Source organism: Tuber melanosporum (genome assembly GCF_000151645.1).
Source record: "Tuber melanosporum whole genome shotgun sequence assembly, scaffold_52, strain Mel28".
Classification (NCBI taxonomy): Eukaryota; Fungi; Ascomycota; class Pezizomycetes; order Pezizales; family Tuberaceae; genus Tuber; species Tuber melanosporum.
This window is the reverse complement of record NW_003299098.1, coordinates 420,920-435,811: the sequence shown is the minus strand read 5'-3', so window position 1 is coordinate 435,811 and position 14,892 is coordinate 420,920. Positions and strand designations below refer to the sequence as shown.

General features: G+C 46.1%; 2 protein-coding genes; both read right to left on the bottom strand.

Moving 5' to 3' along the window:
* Positions 1-8,115: 8,115 nt before the first annotated feature.
* GSTUM_00009102001 (uncharacterized protein) lies at positions 8,116-9,593 on the bottom strand. XM_002840501.2 has 3 exons: positions 9,150-9,593; positions 8,879-9,081; positions 8,116-8,824 (listed from the first exon to the last, which is right to left on the bottom strand). The coding sequence occupies exons 1-3, from the start codon at positions 9,532-9,534 to the stop codon at positions 8,300-8,302; spliced, it is 1,113 nt and encodes a 370-aa protein (XP_002840547.1). The 5' UTR covers positions 9,535-9,593; the 3' UTR covers positions 8,116-8,299.
* A 2,819-nt stretch (positions 9,594-12,412) lies between these two features.
* GSTUM_00009101001 (uncharacterized protein) lies at positions 12,413-14,860 on the bottom strand. XM_002840500.2 has 4 exons: positions 14,329-14,860; positions 13,515-14,275; positions 13,166-13,428; positions 12,413-13,094 (listed from the first exon to the last, which is right to left on the bottom strand). The coding sequence occupies exons 1-4, from the start codon at positions 14,644-14,646 to the stop codon at positions 12,517-12,519; spliced, it is 1,920 nt and encodes a 639-aa protein (XP_002840546.1). The 5' UTR covers positions 14,647-14,860; the 3' UTR covers positions 12,413-12,516.
* Between the last annotated feature and the right edge of the window lie 32 nt (positions 14,861-14,892).

Here is a 14,892-nt window from a genome sequence, read left to right as displayed (position 1 = left end):
AATTATTTAATGTTAATCTAGAAGCGAATAATCATTAGTGACTTTTTACACTTTATGTAGTACCACTATCTGCACTTGGTTTAACAAGTTTTCCTATCGATTGCAGGAACTTGCCAAACCATATGCCTTTTTGGTCAAACCTTGGCTACTATGTGATGAGAGTTGAGAGTTATATTGTTCCAAAGTAATCAAATTATAAAAGCAGCAGTAGAGGAGTAACAGAAATGCCACAAAGTACCTACAGCTAACTCCCACAAATTTCCTACATCCTAATGTAGATATTACATCTCTCGCTGAAACAAATATTTATAACTAAGTAGCATAGGGTATGCAAAAAACCAGTACTCTCCTGAGTCAGTAAATATACCAAATAACTGACAACCATCTGATCAATAACCTACTGGACATGTAATGTATTGTACGTTGACAAAATTAACAGCGATTCAACAATCAGTAGCAACCCACCTCTCTTTATCACCATGTACTCTTAACAGTATCTAAAAAAATTGCTCTAAGTCAACCAAGAAGAAATTATTCTTCTCAATTCTTTTTTTCAATAAACTATGCCTCTTATTCTTCGCAGTCATGCCAAAAAACCTATTCCCTTCACACATCTCTCTGAATTTACCAGGAGGAGGATTCTCAGATTACAAGAGCCTCAGATAAGATATCAGCAAATTTCCCACTATCTTAATATCTCCTACACAACTGTTAGAGACACAATTGCAAAGAGACATCAAGAGGGCAAGGAGAATAAGGGTAAAGGAAGACATACTAAAACTACTAAGTCATAGGATGATGCTATAGTAGAGAAAGCTCTTAAAAATCGCCATACTACCTATTCTGATATTGCTGAGCAAGTTGCTCCCAATGTTTGTAGTAGGACAGTAAGGAGAAAACTTGAAAAAAAGCATCTTAGAAAGTAGATGTCATAAGAAAGAGTTCATTTGAATGAAGATCTAGCTCAAGAGAGGTTGGAATGGGTGTTAGCTCATAGGCATTGGACAAAGGAGATGTGGAGAAGGAAGGCAATGTGGAGAAGGAAGGTAATGTGGGTGGATAAGGTAGCTGTGGAAATGGGAGGAGGAAAGAGGAGAAAATGGGTTTTCAGATACCTATATGAGAAATAGAATAAGGATTGTATTAAACATAATATTAGAAGAGGGGAGAGAGAGATTAGCCAGATGATGACTGGTTGTTTTTATAGTCAAACTCATGGTCTTTTTTTGCCTATTTTTCCTGATCCTTCTTCTGCTAGGGGTGGAGTTACTGGGAAGTCAATTATTGATATTTATGATCACTATAACTTTCTAGAGATATGGGAGAATATCAGAGAAAACGCTAGAGAACAAGAGGTATTTTTTATCATTAACAATGTTAAGACTCACTTGCCTTTTCAGAGATCGCTCAGAGGGCAGGAAATTACACTGACAGAAATTCCTGCCTATTTACCAGATCATAATCAAATTGAAAATATTTATTCTCTGGTGAAAGGTAAGCTTCACAATCACTACCCTGAGCTATATCTGATGAAGGGTAAAGTTAATGTGGTCAAGAAGGTAATAGTAGAGGCCATTACTCATTGTTGGGAACTTCTTGACCTAAAGGTTTTTGATACTTTAACTGGATCAATAGTAGATAGAATAGAGGCAATTATTAAGGCTGATAGATAGTATACCAAATATTAATTTCTATGATGTATTTACATCTTTTAATTGTTTTTATGGTTTTCACAATAGTGGATTAGTGGATGAGTACAGTTGTCATCACTGAAGAATTTCCTCTGTTGAATCACAGTTAATTTTGCCCACATACAATATTACATAATTGATAAAACACCCAAGTATTGTCCCTGCTAGATGAGTAGGGAATGGTACTTACCAGCTATCAGATCAACTCTTCAGAGTATGCATCCAGCGCATCCTGGATGCAAAACTGCCTCAGAGTTAATCACAATCTGCAATGTAGGAGAAGGTAGTAAAATTGTAATGACTTACACACTATCATGCAAGAAAAGTTTGACCGATATCCTACCCTAACATTGTTTGTAGTAAATATATCAAATTACTCTTGCTCTATCTAGCTCGAAGGGTTGCTAAAGGTACCATGAATTAGCGGGAGAAGTGGGAAAAGTGAATAAGAGACTTACTTAAGAGCAGTAACGTAATACCAAGTAATCATCAGAGCTCGCAGGAGACTGGATAAGTTTACATACAAATTAAGACAGGTGAGGAGTAGCTGGTTGAAGCAGTATATCCTGTATGATCAGAAGGGCGTAATATACAGGATTGTAGGTACAGGGCAGTGACTTTGTCCGATTACACTACCCAAATACACCTTGCTCCACCCAAGGGCAGCACTCGAGCATTTTACTGATCATAGCAAGGCCAACTCGAAACCTCCAGCACCTACGCTTGCTCATTATGCTTCTTCAGTCTCTGTAGTTTCTTGAACGTAATCGCCACTTCTTCACTACACATACCTTGCCTAACTTTCCAGTGTTGCTATGTTTTAAGGAAAAGGTGGAGGTACTATAGGAAAGAAAAGGAAGAAGAGAGTAATGCTGGCTTTTGGATACAGGAGAGTATTCTTACCAGCTAATCCAGAAAAATTATGATAACTTTAGTTCGTTCAAATATGAGACAGTACTCGAGTGGCTTTTGTGCATGCTTCTCAAACAATGTGTCTACAATAGACAGGTATATACCCTTTCTGTCTCACTCCTAGAGCCGAAAAAAGTACTACACTTTTCATCCTTAACCCCTCCTCCCACATGTATTTACTTCAAAACCTCGTCTACAGGAGCTACCCTCAAGTGTGGTCCACTTATCTATCCATCCCCTTGCCATATTATATAATATTGTACTAAAATTCTCAACACCTCTATCCTACCTTCACTGCCTATCACTCACACACAACTTCCTCCTCTTTGCACTAATATTTCCATATCTCTTCCCTTCTGTAGCTCTGCCCTCCTCTCCCTCCTTGCTACACATTTCCTCTGCTCCTACCTCCCCTCCATCCTAATACCCTTTGTACTCCTTCTCCACTAAACAAACCACCAATTACAAAAACATCCCTCTGCCTTGTACTATACAGTACAGTACCGTTAGTATTAGATATAGCGATATACCACACCCTTCAAACAATATTAGGAGTGGTGATTCGAGCTGTGAACATATATTTTGTGATTTACATCCTCACAAAATCCAGTATTGGTGTCTCAGTTCTCACTTTGGGGCATAGTTGATATTGCGCATTATGGAGGATATCGCGGGTACCATTAGAAGCTAACTTTCGAAGCTGTTTTTTTACGTGAATTTTCACTCTTAAGATGTCCCTTCCGTTGGGCTTCGAGTACGTATAGAAAGGACCCTTGACTGCCTTCTAGGAAGCATGGGCTTGCACATCCCACAAGAGAGGGTGAGTGCAGTGGGGGTAGATTTGACAGCGATGATATAATAGGATGTATTATTAAATGTGGTGTACAAAGGAATAGTATGTTTTTGATAATAATCTAGAAAAAGTTTTATTTCACAATATCATATGTAAATTAGTAAGTAGCAGATAATGGGTGGAAGAAAGTAAGAAAAGCAAGAAAGAGGAAAAATGTGTATATACTAAACTCTCTGAACTACACAATGAATACTTCATTAATTCCTACAGCTCGCTTGCTCTCATGTGTAAAGTATGTGTATCTATAGCTAACTTAAGTCGATAAATGAGAACCTTGCAGTATATCTTATGATACCACACAGCTGCTAGTTGAGCTATACAATAGTATGAGTAGATAGGAAGCAAAAAAGTGACAAACATGGAATAACTTGACCTAATAGGCGTGAGAAGCAAAAAGGAGATTAAATAAGTATGTGTGTAGGGAGAAGGGAGAATAAAAAAGTACAATGAGAGTTCAGATATATAGAAAGTGAATAAAATAAAGGCCTAACAATACAACAATAAGAAATGAAAGTTAGAGAAAGGGGATGGGGTTAGCTGAAGGTACCAGTGAAATAGAAATCTGTTCCAAGTGAACAATTCAAAGGCTTGGCATCTGCAATAAGCTTGTGACCCTCTTTTAGAGAACTGCGACTAGCATAGGGTTCCATTTCATCGAGTTTGTTCCCCTACTAATGGGGTATAGTACACGGGGTGTATCCCGGAATATCAAAACTGGCGAATCCCTTTGGGAGAAGGTTTGGAAAACTGGGACGGCTTGGTGGAAAAGAGCTCAGTTAATTGCAGGCTTGCTGCATATCTCGGAACATTAGTCTGTTCCCGCAGCATCCTCACGACCTCTTCATATTTATTCTTAGCAGCCCATAAGAGTGATGTCTGGTCAAATAGGGTGTCAGCGGTATTTGGATTAACGTCTTTCTGTTCTAGCAGCATGCTCACCACCCCCTCATGTCCATTCTCAGCAGCCAGCGAGAGTAGCGTCCGGCCACACATTCTATCAGCGGTATTAGGATTGACGTCCTTCCGTTCTAGTAGCATCCTCACCACCCCCTCATGCCTATTCCCGGCAGCCCAAGAGAGTGGCGTTCAGCCATCTCTGTCATCAGCTACGTTGAGATTAATGTCGATCCGGTCTAGCAGCATCCTCGCCATCTCCCCATGTCTATTCTCGGCAGCCCATGAGAGAGGTGCTCGAGCATTCTGGGTGTCAGCTATGTTGGGATTGACCTTGTTCTGTTCCAGCAGAATTCTCACCTCCCCCTCATGCCAATTCACCACAGCCCACAGGAGCGGTGTTTGACCATATCTAGTGTCAGGCACGTTTGGATTGACGTCGTCCACCACTAGTAGCATCTTCACAACCCCTTTATGTCTGTTCCCGGCAGCCTATGAGAGAGGTGTTCACTCATCCTCAGTGCTAGCTATATCGTGGTTGACATCGTCCCTTGCCAGTAATATCTCTACCACCCCCTTAAGCCCACTCACAGTAGCCCATGAGAGGGGCATTCGGCCATATAGTATATTGGGAGTATTAGGATTGATGTCACTCCATCGCAGCAGCACCTTCACCACCCCCTCATGCCCCCTCCTAGCAGCCCATGAAATTGCTGTGTTGCCATTGGAATCTGTTGCCTGCACATCCCATATATTCATTTCCAATAAAGCAACAGTTATCTCTACACACCCGAGGAATGCAGCACTGTGAAGCTCTGTAAATCCCTTAGGGCTGCCTCTCCCATCAAATAGCCGCACTCCAAAGTCCATGCTATGCAATAGCAATATTTTCGAAGATATGTAGTGATCATATCCGTTGAGCAGTTCTAACGCAAGAACTTCACACGTTCTGTAGTTTCCCATCTAGTATGTGTACTCCAATAACAAGAAGCATACTCGACAAAAGGGACAGCTGTTGGGGTGGAACAAAGAATGGGTGAAAGGCCTGTTACTTAGCGAAAGTTGAGGTAGGTCAAACAGACCTACGCAATTGTTGAGTGGGGCTTAAGGAACATGTGGGGATCACGGGAGAGGTACTCTTGCAGAGTGTAGTGAACCAAGCGGATGGTAGACGAGGACTTCTCGACCGTAACAAGCCCCAGAGAGCATGCTAGGAGTGTTTCTATCCCAGGAATATTATCGATATTCAGGTCAATAGATCCTTCTTCTACCCCCAAAGCATAGCACAACTTGTCAACAAGTAATGGCCGCTCCGAATGTGATACTCACATTAGAACTTTCATACTGAGCTTCGACCTACCTCCTTGCTGCTCCTTCACCCGCGATAATTTCGCGGCGTATGCCAGGTCTAGACTCACTCCCGCTCTTGTCTGGTCAAGCTTTTTCCTTCTCTGGTAGAGCATAATCTCTCCCAGGATCGCATCAATTTTTAGGGAAACAAGAAGGAAACTAGGCATCATTGTTAGTGTATAATAGCTCAGCCTTGTATTCAAGATATGCTTAATCTTCTTTCATACCTTCCTGACATATTCTCCAGAATGGTTTGCAAAATATCCACTCGCAATTCGTCATTCATTGCGCTGAGTTCAGTGTCACGGTCTAACCTCATCTCCAGATACCCCCTGATACTATCCTCTGTAGGACTAACAGGTATCCTAACTGCCATACTAAAATATTTGATTATTTCATCCTCGATATGGTATCTCCCGGTGAGGAATATCCGCGTATTTGGGGACACAGAAATCATTTTTCGCAGCGACAAAGGAAGCTCCCGCTGGTGCTTCGGAGCGGATTCGTCTAAGGTGTCGATGCAGATAAACACTTACTCCAGCGATGTAACCGTTTTCTCCAGCATATCCACCATTTAGGAAGTAGGAGACTCCGACCACCAAACTCCCTTTTGGCCTTCTGAAATGCCTTCTGAAATGCCTCCCGTATATGCTCCGACATTCCTCTTCTATTGATAAGTTGCTTGATTATCGCTCCCAACATACTTCTAGTGGACTGTTCCTGCTGGGCAGCGAAATCGAAGTAGAGTCCCACCACAGCAATATCATTTCCTTCGACCCGATCGCACAGGCTATCGATAACTAGAGAGCTATTATTTGTCAATTGTCAGTAAGATCCGCATCGCCTCTCTCCAGAGGTCTTCCTATCATACATAAGATATGTTTTTCCTACCCCCAGACCCCCGTAACAGTAGAGCATCAGCTCTACGCAACCATACTCCATATCGCTCCATTTTTTGAATTTGTTGGTTTCAAGTATCCAGTTTCCCACACTATCGAATCGGTTGGTTCGCACACCTTCATACCATTACTATGGTTCAAGTGGTGAAAGCCACTACAGAATTTTATTCCTCTTAGCCTCTGTTTCTGTATTGAAGCTAACAATATTGCTGTGATTGTAGTACGTCAATACGTTAAATGAGTTTTTATTACCGGAGAACCACTGCTGCCCTGGTGATATCTGTGCTACAGTCTGTTATCTTGATTCCTTTCGGAGAGATGGGGGGAGAGTGCTCAGGTGCGATGAGAATCTGGCTTTTCTTGGAGTTCGTGGGATTCTCCAGGACCTGAGGGACAGGGTGTGGTCACTTAGAAGGCTCTGGCGTTGCACAAGTAACTCATGCGCTGGCCCATTATTTATCAATATCGCCAAGTATGATACTCGCAGATCAGCCTTGTATCTCAGCACAAAAAATGGACCAATAGACATCAATTGTCTAAGTAAGAAACCCCATTTACAGTACCTGTACCCGCATTGCGCCACTCATAACACACCCATACACATCATACTAGCACGGCGAGATAGCCGGGGTTTTTACATTGGCTTTACTTGCCCATGGAAAGCAATGCCTCACATATGAAAGCCTGGCTCTCACTGCCCCCTTCTGTTGTAAGGAATATTCCAGTACCCCATTCAACTAAAGATTCTCACCAAGTTCCAACAAGATAAAATGGTTCCACTACCAACAAGAATTAGTAGAGAATCAGTTGAGGAAGAGAAACCTCCCTTATTTCATCCGAAAATAATGTATCCTTCCAGAGCCGAGAGTGTTCTTAATCTGTACGAGAGAGGACAAACCCCAAACGTATACTCCAGTACCATACAAGATACAATGGCCAGATCGAAATCGCGGTAGCGGTGGAACAATAAAAGAAAAAATCCTTCCATGTATCATAAGGAATGGCTACTCCCAATTTAGGATCAGCAACAGTGCATATTTCCGAAACCATTCCAAGCCATCATGCCAAGAAATAACCGCACCTCAACCGCAGTCCCCACCGCACGACCAGAGGAGGATTAACCCCCCGCGCCAACTAGATACTAATACCGCGGGAATGAATGCCCACCCCGCCGGCAGGTAAATTAGACTAGACCTTGATTGTTGCTTCTCCAGAGTTCGAGGTTTTTATGACTATTATCCGCCAATCGTATTGTTAGGGCGAATTCATTCTTTCATTAATCAGTACCACGATCATTTGGTGTTTTTCGGGGGGGGGAGGGGGAGGAATTTTAGTGATCACGGTCGGAATGTCACCGGCGGGGAAGGTACAGGTATGTTTGAGGACGCCGGTGTAATGGTACGATGAGGTATCACTTGAGTCAATGACGTCCGAATGATAATCAATGAATAAGGCACATTTTTATCTATCAATACTCCTACAAACAAATCAGAGCGGACAGCAAAGACAAAGGAAACCAAGGGAAACCGAGCCGAGTCAAGATTCCAATCCCATGACTAGCGAACAACAATGCAAGCGAATAAAAATGCAAATGCAAAAGTCAGAAACAATTTCCACTTCCCCACCTCATCTACACAGTAGAACGGAATAAAATACAACTATCCACCTCCATGGCCAGCTTGGATTAAGCGAACGAGGACTTACAACCCACTAGGCGCAGCCCCCGACGGAGCGGCGGAACCGCTGGGAGAACCGCCAGGCGCGCCACCTATGTTCCCTCCCTCGTTAGCAACCCCCCCATGTGCGGTCCACGTCGCAGCGCTGGAGACGGAATAATCAGCGGAAGCATCCAAGCCGACGGTGATCCACGCCAAGATCCCATCTTCGACCTCATCTCCTAAAAGTGCGTATTCCATAACGGGATCCATGCTGTCCGCCTCCTCCGCCAGGATGGTGTCATTCGCGTTCGGCGTGGCCTCCTGCTCGTTCGTGCTGTAGGGGGCGACAGCGGAAACGGCGGAGATGAGGGATTGGTCGAAGAAGAATTGTCCGACGTGCGCGTTGTGGCCTCCCATGAGGGTCTGGTTGCGGTGGAGGGTGGCATTCACATGTGCGAGGATGTGCACGTGGGTTGTGCGTCCGGTGTAGTGGCCGGGGAAGATGCTGAGGACTTGAGCGACGCCGTCGGGGGAGGTGGGGCGAAGACCGCGCGTGAATGTTTTGTTCTGAGAAGTCAGCTTGGGAATTGGAAGATGGGAGGGGGAGGGGGGGGGGTGTACGATGTTAGTGGCGTCAGAGGAGTCGCCATTACCGCTCGCTATGACTCCGCTGTACACGCCCGATGCGTTTGCATGCCACCAGTCCAGGTACAGGTTCGGTATGGGCTCGCAGGTGTTTATATCGACCACTTGGATGTCGGCCCAGAGGTCTATGCCCGGTTCGCCGTCGCGGACATCGTGGCGGACGAGCTCTCCATCGACATCTACCCCCAATCGTTATCAGTCCTCCTTCCTCCCATTGTGAACCGATATCGTGGGCGAGTGTACTTACAGTATGGGCCCTGCGTAACCTCCGGCTGAAGCACGCATTTAACATCCCCGGAGAACAATACCCCAGTATCAATATCCAAGGTAACTCCCGTGAGGTTGGTCTCATGGTCAGTGCTCAGTACGCTCTCGACGCTTCTCTTCCTGACGATGGCGCGCTGCTGGCGAATCTCGTCGGCGAGGGCGCTACGCCGGGCAATTGCGCGGGCCTCTAGGTCCCTCGCTTTCACCTTGTCTTTGCAAGCGGCTATGGAACGCTTGGAGTAGGAGAGGAATTCGGCGCGGCGGGCAAGGGTTGCGGCCTCTGCCTCTTTGTGCTCCCCCGGATGGGCGCTCACGGCGGAGGAGAAGAGGGTGAGGGCGGTGAAGATTGTTGAGAAGTGGACCATTTTGATAGGGGTTTCTGGAGTTTTAAAGGATTGAATGGGGAGGTATGGTAAAGAGTGATGCAAAGCCGAACTGCTATCTGGAGAGATGCATTCCAAAGTAGTGGCAGGTTGAAGGTTTCTTATATACACTTTTCATTGCAATCTTCACTTTCACATTCACCTCTACCCTCTACCCGGTGGCGTGGCCAATAGCGAGCAATAGTCTGTTTCAGACAGGCGCAGTTAACTACACTGAAGGTGCTATTTCCAAGCCCCAATCGACAGCCTACGTATGCCAGCCGAACCAAAAAAAAAATTCCCCACTATCAAAATCCCCATTCCCCAACAACCCATATCCGCGTACAAAAGTACCGGTAGTTGTACAGTACCACTATAGAACCCCAAACAGGTAACACCTTAGAGCAAACTCCACACACTTACTTAGTACCCTGCAGAAATGATCCCCCGAGCAACCGCAACCGGGAAAAAGGACAAAACGACCCATCTCCTACCGCGCAACAATAAATTTATCAAGTCCAGTCAGCACAATAACTGTAAAACCCCCTCCCCCGAAGACCCCCTAATAATCGACAACCTTGTCATCGCCTCCACCAATCGTAACCCACGCATTAGTCCTGCCCGCTCCAACCCGTCGCTGCCAAGAAATAAACGCGTACCCCCCAAGCTCCAACAACGGCAAGGTATAATTACTATAATAGGGCAGATGAGAAGGAATAAAGAGGAAGAACAGACGGGGTCTACGTATACTTTGTTGTACAATTACCATCACGATCCGGGTATAATCATGCTATGCTGACTGAACTCTGGCTCGGTGAAACCGCTCGATGTGTACTAGTGCACTAGTTACTAGTACAGAGGTAGTCTTAGACTCCGCGGATTAAAAAATTGGCTAGTACCGGTAAGAGTACTTTGGAGTACTAGTACACCCCTTGGCGCTATTATGAAAGAGCGTGGCGGAGGAGGTTGGCGTGGATATGGATGTACGAGTACGAGTAATCTATTAAGTGTGGTATATATTTGGACAATTTGGTGAAGGGGTGGGAGGGCTGGGTGAACGCGCAACTAGTTACTAGTACAAGGACTGGCTTGATTAAGTGTGTGTCTCTTTTTTTCTTTCTTTCTTTCATCGAATTCTACTAGTATAGTGAGGGGGTGCAGGGAGGTTCGGTAAGTGGAATCCTTTTTTCCCGATGGAGGTTGTAGTGATATGCACGGAAAGGAATCCACTCACAGTACCGTTATGCAAGTCTATGTCGTTCCCTCAGGACATGAACGGGTCCCCATCGTGAATCAATATATCGCACTCCAAGTACTCGTACATAGGATATTTTGTGCTGATGCGTATACTCGAATGGAGCTGGAACATCATCAACCCTATCTACCGTACCCTACCCTACCGTGCTCAGACCTTCCCCCCTCGCATAAAGAGGAAGGGAATATATCCTGCCAGTCCTTCAAAATTATTATTATCATTATCATCATCATGCCGACTCGAGAGCACTTACCCTACCATACCAATACGATATCGTACCTATAGTATGATACCTACTCTACCGGCACTGCATAATACCGATACCGGCAACTGTACCATGCTCGTATGTCCGGAGCCCCTCTCATCTCAAAGTCTAGTATGATACGATACGATACTAGTACGAGTACAGCATGATAGATGGAACCCCTAGAAATACCGACCCCGAAAATTATAAAAAAGAAAAATATGGAAACATCACGTCCTAAAGCTCCACTTTTCAAACTTCCCCCCCCCCCCCATAAAAAAAAAAAGAAGAAAAAAAAAAAAACATCTCTATACCAATACCGGTAGACATGATAAGTCCACAGTAGGTAACACAGCACCAAAACCCAAGAGACAAAGAGACAAAATTAGACTGGGGACCCGATGACGTCCCCTCCCCTCCCTAGTATAGTACCCATACCAATTATCGTTGACTATCACAAGCACGATTGAACCCGCCAACTAGCCTTCCCCCCCCCCACCTTTCCCTGAAAACACGTGATCTCGGACATTCCTCCAGAAAGAAACCAAATTGCCACGCAATCAATCCATCAGGAAACAAAGAATAATCGAGCGAGTCATTATGAAGCACTCGTTTTGTAGGTCGGGTATGTGGGGTTTGGACGTGTTTTTTCTTCTTTTTTTTTCGGCCCCACATGCCCTATTCGAGGTCTCACTTCGTCGAAGCTCTTATACTCGCTTGCTTGTATGATAGATTTACTTGAACGGAATAGACACATCCTCGGAGAGGGACAAAGGACAAGGGACAAGGGACCTCTAGCGCACGGTCGTCACGCTAGAAATTCCAACTTGTTTATCGGGCGGTGATATAAAAAGATACCTGTCAAGGGGTGGGTGGGTGGATATGGGAAGGACGACTCGCCACAGATCCCTTGCGGAGGGGGGAGGGGAGTGCGATAGATTGAGTGCGGGCAGTGCTGGCTGGCTGGCTGGCCGGCGGGTTGGGATGAGATCACTTGCTGGGTTAGCGATTAATATCCGCTACGGACCTACCATGCTCTTGCTACCGGGAGTTTGTAGGAGGTGTTGGTGGGCAGTGATTCCTACCGGGGGGTGGTAGACTACGAAAACCAATTAGTTTCCCCCGGCGCTCAGAGGGTGACGTCCATTTAGGCGGTTGCTTGGTGGGCTTATACATAGTAATATTTTTACTGCATGTGCACACCATGTGTGTGTGTATGATAACTTTAATAGTCTAAGTACTCGTAGTGGTGGTCAAATTAACTTAGAGCTGACCACTTCACGATATGCTCACCGCACCAGCAAACCATTTCACATTGACAGGAAGAAAAGAAAAGAAGAAAATAAGGGGAAAAAACACAATTCTCTATGCGAATAAACATGTATAGTATAGTACCCTATGATACCCTATCTTACAAGATTTAATAACAAAAAACTTGTCGCTACATCTGTAAACACCTACACAACAAACCCCGACTTCGATGGCATTAATTCCACAACCTCGCTGTCCCATCCGCCCCAGCAGAAAACAGCCAGCACTCTCTCGGATGCCATTCCACATCCAACACCCCAAGCGCCTGCTTAACCACATGTCCTCTCAGCACCTTCAGCGGCACGATCAGCGCATTCTCCATGAGGTCGCCAAACACTTTCCCATGGAAAACTTGCACCGTGCCATCATCGCTCGCAGAACAGAACAGCGGCAAGCCACCCTGGTGGTACTTGACGCTCCGGATGGCCTTCTGGTGGTACCGGAGCGTTCTATACGGCTTCGTGGAGAGGTCCAGGTCGTGCCAGAGGAGGCGCTTATCGTACGATCCAACGATGAGGTTGTCGCCGCCGCTGTGCACGTCAAAGGACGAGATCCATCGGGAGCCCGGTTGCAGCGTTTTGGTTAGTTCTTGCTTTGCCAGGTCGTAGACCCGGATGTAGCGTTGCGTTGCTACGAATAGGATCGGGCGGAAGGGGTGGAATTCCACGCGTTGGACTATACCTTTTGATTTGCGGAAGGGGGATTGGGACTGGTGTTTCGAGAGTTGGTGGATTGCGACGGCTCGGTTTTGGCCTTGCCCAGTGGTAGCAATAAGTTAGCTTCGGGTCGTTGCAATGTATGTGAGGGTGGAAGGGGTAGACTACCCTCCGGTGAGACCGTAGCAAAATAATCACCACGCCTATGCCAGGAAATGTGCTTTACGGAGATTCGCACTGTGACTATTGCAGCGACCCCAACTTCTGCAAGCTTGTCCGATGGTTTACTCCATTTGGCTGGGGGCTCCTTCTTTAATGAATTTTTCTTTACAACCTCCGCGTATCCCCAACCTACCGAGAGGACCTCTTTACCGGCAGCCTCCGTCTCGTGATCGAATATCGGGGGCATTATCAGGTACACGTCGTCGCCTCTATATTGATTGGAAAAAAGGGAAAAAAGAAAGAGTCAGCCAATGTTCGGGGTCCAATTAAAAGGGAGAGAAAGGTGAGCATTTACGCCGCCGCTGCAAGAATCCCTGCTTCTCTCCCTGGCCTCCATTTCACTGTGTTCACAGACTCATCCTCCCCCAGCTTGACCTTCCATACCTCTCTGCCGGTTAGAACTTCCCAGATCCTAACAGTCCCATCATCACCGCCCGTGGCCAACCATACTCCACTAGGGTCGATACCAAGCGTTCGTACCTTCCCCTCGTGGCCACGGTAGATAGTAGCAGTGGTAGTTGGGAATGGCTTCAACTCCTGTGGGCTTGGCAACTTGGGAAGTAAACTCTCAGGGTCGATATTCAATTTATTCCTACGCACTCTAGGTGCAAGGTAGAGATCTAGGCACCTCTCGAACCGCTCCCTAACGAACCCATCGTATCCAGGGACCAGTCTCAGAGCGGAGTATTTCCTCGGAAGGTAGTCCTTATCCCGGTCCTCGGGGTCGAGCTCCTCCCACGCTTTCTTCTCGTCTTTCGTTGGCAGGTACTCCGCCGGTGGGTTGTATGATTCGTCGTGCGTTGGCGGAGGTAGCTTCGGTGCAGGGATGTTCATGATGTGATCTGGTCGGGAGGGTGCGTCGTCTGCCCAGATATCGTAGAATTGCGGTTCCTCTTCTTTGGGCTTGTTGGGGACTATTCTACCCTCGCGGATGGCTTTAACGATCTTCATTACCCGCTTCGCTTCGTGTTTCGATGGGATGAAGCGGCGTTTGGGCTCGGGCGCAGCGCTCAGCGGCATTACTTCGGTTTTGGATGTAAAGTATTCCACCATTGGCTTTCACATATATTAGTGCGCAGCCCCGGTGGTGCCATGGTGGGGAAACTTACAGCATAGGGATCATATCCGTCCACCGGCACCTCTCCCATTTGTATTTTCCTGACCATTTCCAGCTCCTCCTGAGTGAGCATCAAGTCACCGCCGGTATTCCGATCCGTCATGCCAGTCCATCCCTTCGGAACCTCAATACTGTCGAGAAGTGCATCTAGCGCAGCACCCTTGGCCGGGCGCATTAACTTCTTGCCATTGATATCGTATCCAATGTGTGGGTACTCGTCGTAGAATTCTAAAGGAATATTCCCGATAGTATTTGCCTCCTCGACATCTGTGTCGTCGGAATCATACACCGGGTCAATCTCGGGATACATATATCTAGGATTCCCAGTAGAGTCGAGCACAATTTTCGGCTCTTTCTAGCCATCTCCGTTGGGGACGTTTTCCTCCCTTTCCCGCTCCTCGTCCGAAGAAGGGACCTCATCGCTGTCAAGTTCCTCCTCCTCATCTTCGTCCTCATCTTGCCCATCTTATTCGTCGTCGTCGCTAGAATCCTCATCATCCTCACTCTGCGAAAGCGTCCCATCTCCTCAATCGACGCCCATTGCGGTAATGATAGT